Source organism: Motacilla alba, chromosome 1 (assembly GCF_015832195.1).
Source record: "Motacilla alba alba isolate MOTALB_02 chromosome 1, Motacilla_alba_V1.0_pri, whole genome shotgun sequence".
Classification (NCBI taxonomy): domain Eukaryota; kingdom Metazoa; phylum Chordata; class Aves; order Passeriformes; family Motacillidae; genus Motacilla; species Motacilla alba.
In genome coordinates, this window is record NC_052016.1 from 92104878 (window position 1) to 92123056 (window position 18179).

Sequence of the window (18179 nt, forward strand, 5' to 3'; positions counted from 1 at the left end):
GAATTTGGCAGGATGAGCACCTTAAACCTCTGGAATGGCCAATGTGCTCAACTCACATTCAGGCTCTGTGGATAATTGCAAGAATGTAGCTGGTGTTCCAGGATAAGTTCTGCAAGAGAGAAGAGCTGGAATTGTGTTCACACTCTGACAATGGCAAGAGGTAACAACTAATGTATAGAAAATAGTCATGGCAACAATTATGCTTACTAGTTGTCCAGGGGAGTGAGGCATAGCCACATCTACCTGGTTACTGCATTTTACTAACTGTAATAACAAGGGTCAGATGCTGTTGGGGAAGTACAGAATCTATGTTTATTTTTGAGTAGACAGGTCAGGTAAGTATCTAGTTGTTGTATTAGAACACAAATGGGAATAAGCATGAATTGCATTTCAAACTAATAAGTGAAAACAAGAAAAAAGATTTCTTAGTAAAAGTTTAATTAAATACTCTGAGTGTAATTGGTTTTTGTGAAATGAAATGTCCTTTGGAGAAACATGCCTTAGTGCTAGGAACATACAGAAAGCATAAATATAACAAGATCAGATAAGGAAATCTGTGGGATCATGAGAGATCTGGGAAATTTGTGCATTATCTTATGCATTATCTGTGGCCCAGCTGCCAGCTCCAGTGTTACTATGGAGTGGAATCCTAAAATGAAGTAGGCATTTCACAGTTGGAGTGGGTTGAGACTGAAAATTCTGTGGTCATGAATGTACAGAGACGGGAATTAAATTACATTCAAAGAGCATAAATCAAGAAGACAGTCTTACTTAACAATAAGTGGCTGCTGAAAAATAGGTCTTGTAAAAACACAGAGTATAGTTTTACCAGTAAATTTCACCGAGTACTGAAAACGTTGGGATTGGGAAAGTTTTGAAGCCAAATTTTATCACAATTTTAAAATTGCAGAGTCTTCGCATTCAAGCAGTTTATGAAAAAGACACAGCCTACTTCTTGATTTCTCTTTGAATTTTGTAGCATGTTCTTCCCAGTTTAAATTAGTCCCATGGATAAACTGCAGTCTCAAATATTTTTTGCAATTTAGTCGGCTCATGCTCCCTGTTGAAAATATTTTTTAAAGACTCATTTGAAATTACTTTCAAGAACACCCTATACCCTGTTAGAAAGGTAGCACACCACACCTTTTCTTTCAAGCAAATTTTCAGAAATCTATATCTATTTTGTTAAGCTCCCAAATTTCATAAGAAAAATACAACCACCAAACATGCACGCCATACTTGCATTTTCTGATAATGTGTATTTATTTGTATCCAGAAATACAAATGCTGGGATCAAAATACGAATATAAATAGTATTCTAGACGCACAGCCCTACTCCTTAACACAAAGTAAACTGGAATGGATGTGATCAAGAAGGGAAAGTCATTGTCTGAGAACTTGAGGAGATGAAGCACATGGGTGTTTGACTTTTCTGATTAGGTCAATCTGGGGGATCACTGGGATGGCTATCTAACTTAGAATGACATACTGGGACTAGTGCTACCTGTATTATTCAAGGCACATTGGGCACATAATTGTACTTTCATTTCACTATGACATCACAAGCTGCACTGCTAGCAACGAAATCACACACCCCTAACAAAAACTTAGGAAGGAAAGATAATTAAAAATCTAAAATTTTGTCTGTGTTCTATAAGAAAATTCAATTTGGCACATAGTTGGCAGTATTCATTTGATTGCTAAAAATACACTCACTTAAAAAAAAAAATGCATGTGTTGTCATGGTGGGAAAAAATGTTTTGAGAGCAGTATACTGAGAGTTCAGACCAGGATTATGTGGGGTTTTGGTGATGGCCTGTGGTAGCCACAGGTTGGTCCATAATTTAAGGTTGGTATCGCAAGTGATTGTGGATGACAAAAATGTCACAGGACTCCTGAATGACTGCAAAAGAGAATAAGGGAGTGTGATACTGTAATCTCTGCACCAGGTTTCCCACTGTTGTTCAGAGGAAGTGTTTTTTGGGAGCTTATTCTGTTTTTTTTTCCTTTGCAGCACTCTGTCTGGCAGTGCTGTACTTCCCTGGGCTGCCTGCGTAATACTGTCAAATGCAATTATTTTACCAGCTTTCCAAGAGTTCCACAGTTGCTTTCATTCTAAGGATCCCATGAGGTCTGTAAGCATGGAACAGACTCTGTAGCATGCTCTATTTCACATAATTGTCAGTAGTTTTTAAAATATATGTCATCAGTATTGTTCTCTTCATCCATTTCATATTAATGTGCAATTTAGAAATTTTATCATTTATCTATTTTGGGCCTCACTTTAAGTATGTAAATCAGAAATCTCACATTAAATACTTAAGTTACAAATCTACACTCCTCAAGTTTTGAATCCAAACAATGGATAATCAACTCTTACAGAATATCATCCAACCATCTTCCTCATTGCTGATTTGAACATAATCCCCTCTTCTGGTCAGTGGTCTTAATTAATGTGGAAAGTTTTGACTCAGACCTAGTAGGTCTGTTTTTTTTTTTTTTTTTTTTTTTTAACTTGTAACCCTAATACAGTCTCAGTAATAAGCTTCACTGTGGATATTTCATTCTTTGTATTTTAGAATCTATTGTGTCAGTACAGCTTCCTGTCTCGCAAGCACTGCTGAAAGAAGTTATAGAGACCTTACGAGAGTATTAAGGGCTGTATTAAACACTAAAGGGAGCACCTGCATTCCCCTGTAAGAAGCTCCACAGGCTGGCTTAGGCCTCCAAGTAGAGTTATTGGGTGCTTCAATGACACCAGAGGCTGTTGTGTCTCCTATGACTAGAGCCATTCCTTACCTAGATAAAGAATACCCAGCAAGTTACTGGCTGTGTAGCAGTGCCTGCTTTGCCTTGTTCAGTCCTTGAGAAAGCTTTCCCCAAGACATATGAATAAACACAAACACGTCTTCTGCTTGTCCTTTATAAATAGCAAATGATTAGAAGATCAAAATGAATGTTTTGGTAGAAAGAAGAGAATTCTCAGGTGTCTAGCTCTGAGGCACTGAATTTCATAATTAATTTCATTCTCTAATTTCACATATTTTTTTAGGAAAACCCTTGAGAAGTCTAGATGGATACAGACACCAGCTTGAGGACCCAAGACAAAAGAAGAAAAGTAAAAGAAAGTAAAGTCTGTAGAAAAGAATGCATCATCACAGATATTGGATATCTCACTTGAGGAATGTCAGCAGTAACTAACCAAGTGCTTGAAGTCAGTCACAATCCAAAGCCATTTAAAGAAACAGCTGCTAGGTAAACTAGATAGTTAGAACAATATTTATCCCTAGTTCAGGACTTAGTCCTAGCTAGACAGGGTTGTAGGCCATCGTATCTCTTTAAATTATCCACCAAATGTTCAGCATAAGAAAAATTTACTGTTTAACTTCTCAAAGCAATTCAGGTCAAGCTGAGATATTTTTTTTGTTGAAACATAATTTCACTTTAGATATAGAATGTAGCTTTGGTTTTAGCATCTAAACCAGTGGCCTAAAATATGAGGAAAGAATTCCTCCTAGATCCCAGGGAAAAAGGTAATACTATTAAGGCCACTGAGTCTGGAAGAAAGGCCTTCATTTTTTCACATATATACTAGAACTCTTCAAGAAGAGAGTGTGATGAACCATACAAAGGCAGTGGGCATACAAGCATACAATAAGACTAATAACACTTTTTTCTCAGTAGGCAAGTCTAAGTTGAGCTAATTTTATGCTTGTGGAGAGAGGAAGGATCTAAAATTAACTGAGAGAAAAAGCTAAAAAACCTCTAAAGGAAAAAGAACCTCACCTTTCATCTGTGGAAATACATTCCCAATTCATAGTCTGGTTTTTGCCTATTTTAAATAGTCTCCTGGAAAGAGATCTGGATGAGCCTTGAGTTTACACTCTGTATCTCTTGGTAGAATGAAATTGCTGAGTGAAGAAGGAAGGATTCTGCTAAACTGCTGAAGTTCCACTGCAGCCTTTTCTTATATAAGAAATAAGAAGCCTACAGACTGTTTAGAAAAATAAGGAAAATGCAGAGAAATGCTCAGTCTGTAGGTTGAAGACATGTAGAATATTGATCACACACTGTGGTGCTCAGGAAGAACTCCAGGAAGGTCACTGGTCCCACTTTCTAACTTTCAGATGAGAAATATGTTAAGGAATATCCTATCATATTAATAAATGATAAAGGCACTGACGTAAGAGGCACAAGCATTTCACTGTAAGCAAGAAGAAGAAGAAGAAGAAGAAGAAGAAGATGATGATGATGATACCTTGGAAAAAAATAATCTGCCTGTGTAGGCATCTAATATTATGAGATATGGCTTGCCTTTTCTTACTGCATTATATGGAAACCAGGAAAAAGCAACCAATGGGAAAAGTACAGTTTGTTACAGATAGGTTTTACAAGTTTCAATGGGCACTTTGTTTTACAGTTTAAAAGGTAACACCAACCCTCCAGGTGTTGAGGCTAATGAAATAGTCCCTGGAGGTGTTTAAAAAAAGACTGGATGTGGCACTTAGCGCTGTGGTTTAGTTGATGAGGTGGTGTTAGGTCATAGGCTGGACTTGATGACTTCCAAAGTCTTTTCCAACCTATTTGATTCTGTGACTCTTTGAAATCTGTCTTAAAATATTGAATCTCCCTTCCCACAAAGTCAGCAGTTCCAGAGCTACCTGGCATCCAGTCATGTAGGAGAGTAATTTTATTAGATATATCGTGAAATTTTGTATAAAAAGGAGGTAAACAGCCTTCTCTTCATGAAATGACCTAGTAGGGAGATAATTCATGGTGATAAATTCATGAAATAACGTGAGATGCTAGACACCAAGACACATTAGAGCTGCAGAAGTGTTTAAGATAGCTATCTGTCTGAGTTATTTGGCAGTATGCCTGCAGTTCCAGAAATAATTTCCTATCTGTTAAAGGCTCATGTGTCACTGCTGTTCCAGCTGATGAATGTGCAAACCTCCAGGTGGATGATTTGGAATTAGCTGTGGGTTAAATTAAATAAGAGGACTGCAACAGATAAGAGCTGCACAGCAATAAAAAATAATTTCTTTTTCTTCTTTTAGCTTCACTACTCATCACTGTCTCTGTGAAGACAGCTCTGGCTTTTGTAATTTTTATCATTTTTATTGGTATGCACAATATAGCAATATACAGTTGAGAGTTGATTAAGGAGAACATGAGAAAGAGAAGGTTATCAAAATGCCTGAGGTGTTTTAAACTACACCCCTACTTTTTGATTAGAAAGTTACATTAAAATTTTGTGGCACTGCAGTTCCCCATTACTGCTGGACATTGAGAGAGCAAAAACTGGCTACAAGTTTTTATACCCTTATTCTTGGAAGAGTGGCTGTAAAAAAAGGAGCTGTCAATATGCTAAGCATCAGAGCCCGGAAAACGGAGAAGATTGAATTAAGCAGACCAACATTATTTATACATTCTTAGTTGCCTTGAAAATGCTGCCCTCAATAAAGAAACACTATGCCCAAGAACTTATAATTCCTGGGGAGAAGGGGAGAATAAGAGGACTGACTTTAAATCCTCCTGGGAAACAAAGGTGATTATTTAAAAAACCCTCAAAATCCCTTCTGCAACTTTAACAAAGAAAAAATGTAACGTGAAGATACTTGGTTTTGAGGTTTTACATAGCCAAATGTGTTCATTTCACTGCTCATTTGGTTTTTCCTTCTTCTGTTCCCTTCCTTGGAAGGGTAAAAAAGAAGTACTAAATAACAAAAGAAGTAGTTGAATAAATGCAACTCTCTAATATGAAATTATATGATAAGAACATGTTCTAGAATGCTAAGAAACAGTTCTTACTTTTCTCGTGGGACAGCACATGAAAATGTTAACTTTTGCCAATTTGCAAAAGAAGCAAAAGAATATCTGAAGGTGAATGAGGATATTCTTACTCCTACAGAAGGATATAGAACAAAGATGTGTGCAGACCACAATGCCATTTTGAATGATGCAGATCACAGAAAGCCTATCTTCCCTGATCTCTAAGGTTTTTCAGTGGCTGCCAAAGCACGGAGCAGTAAAGCAGTGAGAGTAAGCCAAGTTACTGGGAACAAGAAGAGGAATGCATTCAGGAACCTGCCAGCCTGCAGCCACTTGCCTTGCATAAAAATCAATTTTTGATAACCCCAGAGTAGAATAAATTACACAGTAGAATATGTCCTCTGCTCTCACTGTAAGAGCAGAAGGCAGTAGTGTCTGAAGATTCTTTCTTGATTTAGGACAGTGGAAAAATTGGAATTATCTGCTTCCATCTTCTGTGTATGAAAAAGTCAGAAAATTGGCAATATGAATGGAATTAGCAGAATCAGTGTTCCAAAGAAGGATCTGTTGGGATTGTCTGCTTTCAGCAGGGCTCATGAGCAGCCATGAGCAGAAGTGCAAGAAAAGCATATGCTCATCATCTAGCACGGGAATGTTCCACTTCCCAGAAAACTCACACAGAATGGAATTGTTAAATAAACATCTCTTTACCTGTTCAAGATCTAATGGTGGAAGGCACCTGATTGTGCATCATTTGTCTCAGTACTACCACCAAAATCCATTGATTGTGCAGAGGGTTTGCAGGATCAGCCCCTAAAGGAAAATGGTTTCTATTCTTTTATTTCGGCTTGGACTATTTCTAGTATTCTTACAAAATATGGCTGAAAGTGACTATTAGAGTAGACTACTTAATAATTAGAGATCAGGATATCCAACTCAAATTTAATCACCTTCTTGCACTACTTAAAATATCACTGTCATACTCAAATTAAGTCCATACCTCCAAGTGCAGAACACAGCTTTACAGAGTAGTTAATTTGCTAATTAGAGTTAGCAAAAGTTTCAACATGTATTTTGAAATCAGAAAGTTATCATCATTGGTTTAAAAGACATCAGATTGGGCAGATTTTTCTAAAAATAATGCTTTGATTCTGCCTCAAAATATTTCTTCTCTGTGCTTCTAATTTGAATTTTGTCGGTCCTTACAGAAGTAATTCCCCTCCATGACCTAAACACAACTATGTTTTAGATATTTGAGACAAGTTAAAAACAGAAGAAAGATTTTGAAAAACTAAAATTAACTTTTGGGTTTGTTTTTCCCCCCCCCCATTAAAATTCAGTGGAAGAACACAGCAATAGCAATGAGAGACAGTGATGTTTCAAAGAACATTACAGCATTTCTGTTCCTTTAGAATTACCATTGCATTAGCTTTTGCTTGTTTGCAGGGTTTTCCTTTTGAGGAAAAGGGAACTCTTTTCAAGTCACATCCACTATTCATTTTTTCATCAACTACTGCCTGGAAGAGACACACATTTTTTGAGTTCATAAAAAAGTTATCTCCAAAGGAGAAAAGAAATAGAATTGTTGTTTTAAATTATCTTTTAACTTGAATCTTTTGTAACAATTTGTCATGCAAAGGGTAGTGAAAAGCTATTGCTATTTGATTCTGGATGTGTTTTGTTTGCTTAATAACAATTATGTAGACAGTCTGTAAAAGACATCACTTAGTTTAATACTGTAAAACTAGTTTTTGAAAAAATGGGTAGTTTAGAATTGAATGGTCAAAACCTTGAAAAATACAAAATTGTTTTTTAGTGTAAAAGATAGTTGGAAATTTTGGAAAAGAATGAAAAGAACTTCTTTCTACCTGTGGCAGCTATTTCATGTTTAATCCAAGTGTCACAATTGAGTTCCTGTAATGCACTATTCAAGCCACAAGTGTTCAGTCTTTAGCTCAGGCACAGGGAACAACTACTGTGAGTAAATATTGCAGTGTTCAATGGTATGAAAGGAAAAAAAATAGGCCTTTGGCAGACATGTTTTTCAATTTTATAATACAACTTTGAGAGAAAAAATAAGAATGCATGGGGACACTTCTTTAGCAGACTGAAATCTGAAGAAAGTCACATATTCCTGGTGCTATTATAATTTTTACTCATGGGCTATGTATGTGAACAGTTACAATGACACAAACAAGCAGGAATCTTGTCCTGCTTCAAGTATAGTACTTTAGAAATCAATGACCATCCTGTGTTCAATGAGTCATAAAAAACCACAGTTAAAAGCTTGAAAAACTGTAGAAGTTATGCCTACAGCTGCCTCACAGATAGGCAAGTCTTATTTATATCCAAATTACAGCTTTCTTCTCTGTCTGCCTTTTCACCTCTAAGTTAAAACCAGTATGTGTGGGTAAGTGGCTAATTCAATGAATCTCAGACCTCTGCAGAAAGTCATGTCCATGTTTTGATCCTACCAGACATTTCTTAGTGTCTCTTGGTGGTTATTCTATATCAAGGAGATCATCAGTTTCCCAAAACCTGTGGTATCAAGCAAATTTAAATACAAATGAGCATTTTCATCAGCTTTGGCTTATTTGCTAGTGCCAGTGTACATTTCTCTGAGGCTTAGGGATATGGCAGCATTTTAAAGAAAGTATGAGAATAAAAAGAAAAATTACATATTTAAACTTTGCCTGAATTGTGAAAAGCTCCTATGGTAAGGGACAATAGTAGAGATTTTAATATACAATAATTATTCATAAACATCGCTTACACTACAAATTCAGCTGAACTTTGTAAGAACCTTTTTCTTAAAACGAATAGCAGTTAGGAGAGAATTTTTCCATGTTTTTCTTTTTCAAGAAATTACATGTTAAAATTCTTCATCAGGCTCTGTGATGTAAAAGTTAATGTGGTCTTTTTAATTGGAGATGAAAATGACTGTGTCCTTCACTTTTTCTGCGCTTCCACCATCCGTCCGCAGTGAGAAAACGCAGCAGTCTTCACTGCTACAGGCAACATTTAAAGATAGAGGTATCCAACCCAGTAGACCAGGTTAAACAGCAGGAAGGATGTAGGAAAAAAGACCCTAGAGTAAGAGTCCAGTTCTAAGATGTCTATGTGAATCCGTCCTCTCCTCCACGAGCCTGATTTACACTCTTCATAACAACAGAAAAAGCTCTGACAGTCTTTCCCATCCAGACATTCATAGACACACGCATCTTCAAAATCTTGCCAATACATGGCATTGTTCAATGTGATGACTGTAGTTGGTGGTCTCATATCAAGTACAGAATAATTCTGAGGAGAGAAAAAAATTGCGACAGTTTGACAAGTTTCCCTGGATGATGCAGATCAAAATTAATAATCACAGCAGAAAGCAATCATTTTTTCACACTTAGGAATTCACTTACCTGTCAGAATATAATTCGCAAGTTGTTTTAAACACTTGCAGCTACTACATTTAAGATGGATTCTCAAAAATAAGGAAGATATCCCCCCTCTCCATTTAAGAATACAATGTCCTCCACTTCACATAGGTGCATTCACTGCCTCTTAACTTTACTATGATTTATAAGAACAGATATGGTCAGGAATAGATAGTGATCATTTCAGTACAGGATTTCAAAATGCCATCCCGAGGCATGTCCCCTTAGTGCTTATCACACTAACCATGCTCAGAAATAGGAACTTTGATGTCATGCATCCTCACAGCAGCATTCGTGCTTACAGACTTTTCCTTCTTCAATGTACTCCCTATTTACACTTTGTCAGCTTTTCTGTCACATAATTTCCATGGCATGCAAGATGCCTTCTCACAATAGTCTCCCCTCTCATTAAACCACCCATTCCATCTTCACAAGTGTCACCTCCCCCGCTGACATCACTAGAAAAGGTCCCATCAGCTTTGCTGCCTGTCTGTACCATCCTGACAAAGCAGACACAGCCCTGTCAGCCTGGTTTATCTACCTGAGGCCCTTCCTCTCCCTGGCACTGTGCCGAGCATTGGCTTTGCCTGCAGGAATGTGCTGGCTGTGCCGGGAACAAGCTGGTCACAACTGCTTGCATTTAGGAAGATGCTCTGGGCTCTTGCTTCCATACTATACAAAGTACTCAGCATTTCCTGCTGAAGGTGTTAGGGGGTATCTGAAAACTCTCCTCCTGGATGTGAAAAATACTGGTGATATAACTGATGTGCCTCAGTGGAAATGTTTTTATATTGACTTAATTTGCTTTCTACAAATCTTGTGGTTCAGCACACTGTAGTATTACCCATTTCAATAAAAATGCTGGTCCCTGAGCAAAGAACTTGATGTGGCATACCTCTGCTTAGATGTTGGTACTGCCAACATAGATAAGTACACCTGAACAAGGGCCCTATGGAATCCAGTCAATTACTTCTGAACACAGTTCATTTTATCATAAGCAAATGCTAAAATGTCTCAGGTGCATTCTGTTGTGAACTACAAGCAGATTGCAGTTTAGAAGCAGATTACTGAAAATCCACTTGTTGTGAATGATTTTATCTCTGAGATTTGATGAGAGAAATTATACCTGTATGGTCTCCTGTTTCTTTTGTAAAGTTTTGTGTGGCTTCTTTCAGAGCCTTACAATGTGTTGCCATGTGAAAAAAAGTGTAAGATTATTGTACAAGCAATCTTTTTTGACTCTAGTACTGTGGAAAGAAAAGACTATGACTAGAGTATACACCGAGTTCTGCTATACCACTATGTCATATATTGTACATTTATTGCAGGTCTTTATGAACATTTCCAATTCAGGGACTTAAATTGTCCATGCCTATCTAAAATATTTATGTTAAAAAAAATAAAGGCTCAGAGAGGTTTTGGTGAGTGATGATAAAAAGGTGCTCTGGCTCTGCAAAGGAAACTTCCTCATCTCTGGGGTATTTTGTTGTTGTTTGGTTATATCAACTATCTGCTCAGGACAGAAGATAAAATAAGTGCCCTAATAGTTCAGAGAGATTCATCTGGTTGTTTTAATCTCTATCACGTAGGAGGTATCCTGAAGTGACAAGATACGAGGGGAAGGTGGATGGTCTGCCCGTGTTCTATGTGTCCAGCTGAGCTGGGGTTGGGAGGACAGCAGTGCACACACCATGGGCACCATCCCAGAATCACCAAGGAGGTCTGGCAGGGCAAGGCTCTTCTTCAGGGCTTCGGACAAGGCAGTTTAGGTGCAGTGTTAAACATGCTTAATAATATTATTTCTGACAAGGTATATGTGTGTTTTCTAGGAGGAAAAGAAAAGGCTTGGGATCTCCTGAACATGGATTTACTAAGATTAACAAGTTTCACCTTTTAAGTGTCATTACTACAAAGCTGAAAAAGACAAAATGATATCTTGAGAGCCAGAGACATTGCTTATTTAATCTCTAATTTGAAGATTTCTTTGTATTGACAAAGGTCCTCAGTATAGACAAAGGTGTTAAATAACTATCTTAAGGTGAAAAAAAACAGCGAGAAAAAAATTGAAAAGAGTGAGTAAAAAACTTGAAAATGCTGCAGATGCTTTCCAAGCAGATCAGAATGACTAGTTCTAGATAAAGGTTTTTGAACCCTAATGTCATTTTAATTATCCTTACCTATAGCTTTTAATTGGAAAAAGGAAAGTGCTGCTACCCTTTCAACATGCACTGTTAACTTTATCTTACAGAAAAGTCTGTCCAGGGAGTGACAGCAGTAGGAAGTGGATAGATGTGATGCTTGCTGTAAACCACTAATTGCCAATGAGCGGACTTTCTAAGTTATGTGAGGTCTTAAAATACATCAAAGAACTCATGTTAAAAAAAAAAAAAAGTGTATATTATTATTTGTAAAATGACAAAATATTAACATGGATCTGGCAGTTGTAAATGAGAAACTTCATCATATCCAGCCGAAGAAATGCAAACCCCAGTGTTTTAGTTCTGGCTCTGTTCTTATCTGGTGGCAGACCATTCAACCAGCTGGTTAACTGGCTTCAGGCTTTCTGAATGCTTTATATTTGCATATACTATAGCAGGTATTCATACAACTTAGAGACACAATTTTGTGCTCTATTCCAACTTTATTGCTGTTGCACATATTCCATTTGTAGATAGAGTACAACTACCTGTGTTCAACCTGTGTGCCTAAATTATTTGACAATCCACCTGAAAGCTTACTAAAGGTTTTGCATATGCATAAATGAACTTTTTTTTTCTGTGAAACTTAGTTAAAACTGCATAGAAGTTTATGTCATAACTTGTGCTTATTACTTTCTCATAAAATGTAGTGAGAAACTTCTGTATTAAATAAAGCAAATATATAAAATTTCTGAGGTAAAAATAAAACACATAATATTCTATACTTGACCCTCCTCCCTCTCATATCACTTGATAAGTCCTTATAGAAAGAGGCAGCTATGTTCCTCTGCCACAGCTGAAAACAAACTGACCTTTTAACAAAAAAGCAAACTAAATATTTTTAGTGAAGTCAGGGTAAAGCATAACACTGCAATACAGCTCTCTCAGGAATTAGTACAAGTAAATGTCAACCATCTATTCATGCCCCCAGTTCTCTCACTGAATAAAGTAACTTACTTACCATTACATGACCAAAACTTACATCAGGTAGCTTAAATAAAGATAACAAAAGAATTATTCAGAAGAAAACATACTTAGTGCTTCACATGCATCTATATTCAATAGCATTCCTTGGACCAAGCCCTTAAATGCCTAAAACACTCCATGCAGTGTGTTCTATATGTATTCAGAATATTCTGTACACTTGAAAATGGCATGAAACTTCAACAGAATGCACGTCTAGTTTTCATAGACTTAAAACCTTTATTCAACCCATTAAATGCTCAAACAATAGGTTATTGAGCATTTTTCTGGGGTTAATTTAAATCCCATCAATGTTGCATTCTTTCTCATGTCTTCATTCATATGTCTGGAATTACATCCTACTAACAAAGATACTCATGACTTTTTATTTCAGTCTTTCTATAGGATGGCAATTTTAGTTTGATCACTAGCAAGTTCATTTTGGTCTCAAACTTTTCTTTTGGTAACAATCTTTTGCTTTTGTGAGCAATGCATTTTTGCAAGAAGCTATTTTAAATTTAATGGAGTTGTCATTAACTAAGTCTGTGGCTTTCTAGACTTTCTCTAATCCCATATTTGTTTCAGCTTTTCCTTCATTAGTTCTTCATTCAATAATTTTCTATAGCTCTTCATTCAATCCCTTTTTACATCATGACCTATTATTCCCTAAATTTAGGCTTCTCTCTCCTCAATTTCCTTCTTCACATTTTTCCTATTTGGCTTTGATTTCTGATTTCAAATGTCCTTATTTCCTCCATTACACACAGTGGCATCTCCAACTACTGATCTTGAACAAATAATATTGATCAGTGATCTTGAGTGGTCAACCCCCTTCCATATGTTTACACTGAGATTTTTTTCTCTATTAAACTGCCCCCTCTCAGTCTCATAGTCAGTTATGAAGAAAACCAGGCAATTCTTCCTGCATTACTGTTTTAGTTTATTCTAAATAGATAGCTTCTGTGTTTTTCTGGGTGTTACACTTAAAAGTTGGTTTTTGGCCAAAAATAAGCCATGCTTAAAACCTTTTTAAGTGACCTCCATTTTTGTCCTTGTGAACACGCACCATTGTGCACAAGGCTTAAACCAAATCGTGGTTCCCAGCAGACACAATGAAATTTTGCTCATTTCTAGACCTGTTAAGCCATCAAATAGCAATGCACTTGAATATACATTGATGCGCATTTATTTGTATAACAAGCTATACAATCTATTTCAGTGGGAGACTTTACCAACTACCAGCACAGTAATTGGAGGACAAAGGATGTGTAGGCAGGGTTGCTGCTCCATAGTGAGCAGGCTGAGCTAGGAGCAGACCTCACTCAGCAGGCACTCCTACTGCTACTGTGGGTGACTTTTCCATCAGCTTTTAGGGCAGATCACACCACTGGGAAAATCTTGGAGGAGTGAAGTGCCGTGGGATTACAGGCTACCATTGAATGATTATCTGCTCTCAGAGCTGCACATGAAAAGAAATTTAAATGCTCCCATCTTACCGACTTTTTCTTCTTAGTACAGTTTGGTTTCCTGCAACTTGAGTAGTAGTTGAGGGTGGCATACTCCATCAGAGCAGCAAATACAAATAGAAAGCATACAGTCACAAACAAATCCATGGCAGTGACATAGGAGACACGGGGCAATGACTTTCTTGCGATGGTACTCAAAGTTGTCATGGTCAATACTGTGGTGATGCCTGCAGAGAGAACCTCAGTTAATTGTGTGCTACAACACTTCTTCATATCACAGAAGAATCTTTGGAAATAAACATACAAAACAGAAATCCAGAGTGTACTCAAGTAATTAATTAATTTGGTAGTATTAAGAAATAATGGGAAATAGTATCAGCAAATACAGATTTGCTCTGTTGTTTATTTTCATCTTTGCAAAGGTGACATTCCTGTGCATCTCAATATGCTTTTCTTCATGTCTTCCTTTTTCTGATCCCAGTAAGGTTGAAGATGGGGGTGAGGGACAGAATGAAGAATTTTTTGAAGAGAAGTATGAAGCAGAAAAGATACTAAACCCAGAAAAATAAAATCAAGAAAGTTAGTAAACAGTGAAGGAAACATGTTCTATTCCACAGTAGTAGTGCTCTCAGGAAAAATCTTATGCTCAAAAAGAGGTGGGGGGAGAAAAAAAAAATCTGCTAAGATCTGACCATGAATTCTGAAAGTATGTCTTCACACCACTGCTTCCTTGAGAGTCCTCCAGTGCCATTTTTCTTCTGAGGAAGGGAAGTCAATGTTACTTGTTCAGTCAGAGTAAGACTCTCATACAAACTTCAGATGTATGTCTGAACATAACATTAACAGAGATAGCCTATTTAATTCATACAAAGCATCACTTCTGAGATTCAGTAATAGTGAACAAAATGGGATTAGTGTGAAATATCCAAAATGATAAAACCAGTGCTAAAATAAAATTTATGTCATGTAAGTTATTTGATTCCCAGTAATTCGTACGATTTCTCTTCATTCCTGAGGAATAGCAGTCTTTTCATTCCCAACTTGTTATGAACAGCATGTCTTCTGATAGAAAAAAAAAAATCCAACTTCTTATTGGCTAGGGAAAAAAAATAAAGCTTTCCCACAAGTAAGTCTCAAGAGAGAACCTTCTCAACAAACAGCATAGCCATAAGATAATCTTTCTTCTTTTATAGTTGAAATGATGTTTCACAATGGTGCATAGTGTTTAAAATGGCAAGGAATGATGGAAGTTATGCCTTATAGTTAAATAACTTCTCACTAAAAGCACTCTGGAGAGAAGGAAGTGTCTGTGGATTACTTTTGGCTACTTTCTCTTTATGAAGGGTTGTCCATCTCTGACTTGTAATGTTTGATATAAGCTACAGTGATTCACAAGAACAACCTTCTCCATTCAAGATAACAGAAGGTCCCTGGAAAAGCCAGAAGACAAATTATTGCCTGTGTCTCAACCTTGAATAATAATGATTAATTGAATTCCTTATATATCTATTACCCAGAAACAAACAAACAGAAAGTTTCTGAAAAAATCAAAAGCGAATAACCAAGATGAAAGCAATGCTGATAGGAAGCGTAAAGTGTGGACTTTGTGTGTGCCTTGGACATCTAAAAGCCATTTCCTGAAATCTTTGCCACCTCCCAGTATAAGCAGATAGGGTTGGCATGATCCAGCAACCTCTCCAGATCCCTCAACATCAGTTCTGCACCCAGCTGATGGTTTAAATAAGCTGCAAAGACCATGTTTAGCCATTTATTACAGCAGCCAACTGCAGAGATGCCCAACTGCAGAAGGTATGAACTCACTGGCTTTGATTTGACCCTTACTAACTACAGGTCAATCACTTTCTGTATGGCCTTGACCCAGGCCTTGGGAGTCACTAATTTCAAAAGAACCACATCCAGACCATGACATACCCTACAATATAAAATAAAGTTCTTTAACACTTCCTAATCCACATTAAGATTCATGACCCAAAAGCGTCCTTTTCAGAGCCACATGTACATGCTTTCAGGTATTTTACTATCTTTAAAAAATTCCTCAAAACCTATAGAGTTCTTCCAGTACAATATACAGCGTCCCGTTTACCTGGACTCAAATGTAAGTTTTTTGTTTCCCACTCATCATGTGATAGGACATATTTTATTAAAAGGCTAAAAAAAACCCATTAGTTTAAGTATTCAAGTCCTCAACTCACCTGTATCCTACTCCATACCTTAAGCCTGAATGTGAAACAGCAGCTCAGATCATGCTTGCAACTGGATTCTTGCTCACATTGTAAACAAGCACTGAGTTTTTGAAATGATGAAAATTCTATCTAGTATGTCAATTTTACATTTAGCAAACAGGCACAAATTTTAAAATGTTAAAGTGAGTTTATGGGGATACATACAGAGAGGAAAGAGAAAGAAGGTGCACCAGATGATACAGTTTTGTATTTCTGTACATTTACAAATCAGAATATATATATATATATATGTATGAATGAATAAAATTCAGCACCATTATTTCCAAATATAATATCTAGTTTCCATACCCATAGTTAATTTCATCTCTCATGCTAAGGAAATTCAGTTTGTTGAGTGGTTTCAAATGCATATGTCTTGCCAGATGAAATTGTGAAGTCTCTCACTTTGTGGAGTCCCTTATGGCAAAGTGAGCTTTGCATCTGTTATTGAAATTCACAGGGCTCATGAACTATCTATTTCAACAGAATTTTAGTATCAGCTAAGGACAGCTCTGAGGTAATCTGGCTTCAAAATTTTCAGGTAGAAATTGAATGTGTAAGCTTACAAGTCTCTGTGTAAATACCATTTTGGGACATTATATTCTTTCAGTAAATCCCATACCAAAGATGCTATTTGATATAACAAAAAGGACTGATTGGAAGATCAAATTATGCAGATCTACATAATGCATGAAAACACTCTAACTTTTAGATCATTGGTCTAAACAGTTATTTAAAATTATTACTGCTTGAAATCTGCTTATTGGACAGCCATATGCAAAGTGAGGTGGCAGGAGTTTCAGTGTGAGAAATTCTTTGGTCAGCAAGGCTAATGTTTTATTTTCTTGAGGTTATGTTGGTGGGACAGTGAAGGAAATGTATTTTGCTTTCATGCATGATATCACTTGTCCATAAAATTAGGTCTCTGTCTTTCTGGTCTGGCCCTGTTTTGCGCACTGTCTTGGTTTTTTACTCAACCAGGTAAAGATGAAATGGCAAGGAAAGCAATGTTCATTTTTTATTAAATATCACCTGTATCTTTTTTTGCATCAACACATTTCTGGTCTTGATACCCACAGTATCTTTTTAAACTGCAGTTCGCTCTTGCTCTGTAGTAACTGCCTATTACACATTATACCCATTTTGAAAAGTACAGGGAAACTGGATGAAAGCTTCAGTTTAACTTAATTCCCTTCATCTTCACAGAAAATAACCTATTATTTTTCAGATCATAACTTTTCTTCAGGGAAAAGTTGCCTCTTGACTTAGAACATTTTGAGATAATTTTGATTACTAGATACAAGCAGAAGCTGCAGAGACTTTTTTTTCTCTTTGAATGAAGAGCAGAGTAACTCAGGATCAAAAACCACAGTTCTTATCCAGCCCTCAAATTTTACTTCCATTTTCCCACTGACTCTTTAGGTGGCCTGGAGTTAATTTTGTTGCCAGTCTGGGCCTTATTGCCTCAAAGTGCATGTGAAAAGGGGATTAAAAAAACAAGTTTTTAAAGAATGCTTTAATGTCTCTGGACATTACTGCTGAACTAATAAGTATTCTTATGGTCCAAAACCCAAAATGTTTTTTTCTCCCAGCATGGAAATGTATCAGCTAGCATGGAAATGTATTAGCTAGCATTATTCAGAAAGGAATAAAACCTGTCCTTCGTGTAACTGTGAGTAGTTGCCAATAACTTAGGAAATTATTCATTAATTTCAGAGAGATAAATATTTCCCTGGTGCTAGTCCTTTACATTAATGCAGCTATACTTGGAGAAGGTTTGTTGCACAGAGTCTCTACAATTAATTTCAACTAATTAGTAGGACAATTTCAGCAGTTGCGCCTTTGGCTGCATTACTCACAATTTTACTATGTGCCACTGTTTAGATGTGGATGTGTGCTGTTGCTCAGACAGATTTACAAGTTGCATTATGCATGCAGGTCTACAGCACAATGGGAGCATGTGCTCACTGCATCCCGGGAGTCAACAGGCCATTGTCAATTTGGGAGCAGCAGGATTCTGTGCACAAAAGAAGTGATCCATGTATGCTTGGATTTACTTTTAGAAAAGTCATATTTTAGCCTATGAAATTAAATTCTCAGTCAGAG

General features: G+C 36.8%; 1 protein-coding gene across 3 annotated transcripts in view; it reads right to left on the minus strand.

Moving 5' to 3' along the window:
- Positions 1 to 435: 435 nt before the first annotated feature.
- Positions 436 to 18179, minus strand: part of GABRG3 (gamma-aminobutyric acid type A receptor subunit gamma3) — a 298494-nt gene continuing 280750 nt past the window's right edge. The window contains exons 8-10 of one of the 3 annotated variants that reach the window (XM_038131038.1): positions 13861 to 14057; positions 12363 to 12392; positions 436 to 9075 (exon numbers count right to left, since the gene is read on the minus strand). In XM_038131038.1, the coding sequence (XP_037986966.1) occupies positions 8797 to 9075; positions 12363 to 12392; positions 13861 to 14057 (506 nt within the window). In that variant the 3' untranslated portion in view covers positions 436 to 8796. Of the gene's footprint in view, positions 9076 to 12362; positions 12393 to 13860; positions 14058 to 14522; positions 14589 to 18179 lie in introns of those variants that run through there. The other 2 variants (XM_038131046.1, XM_038131056.1) reach the window with 2 other exon arrangements.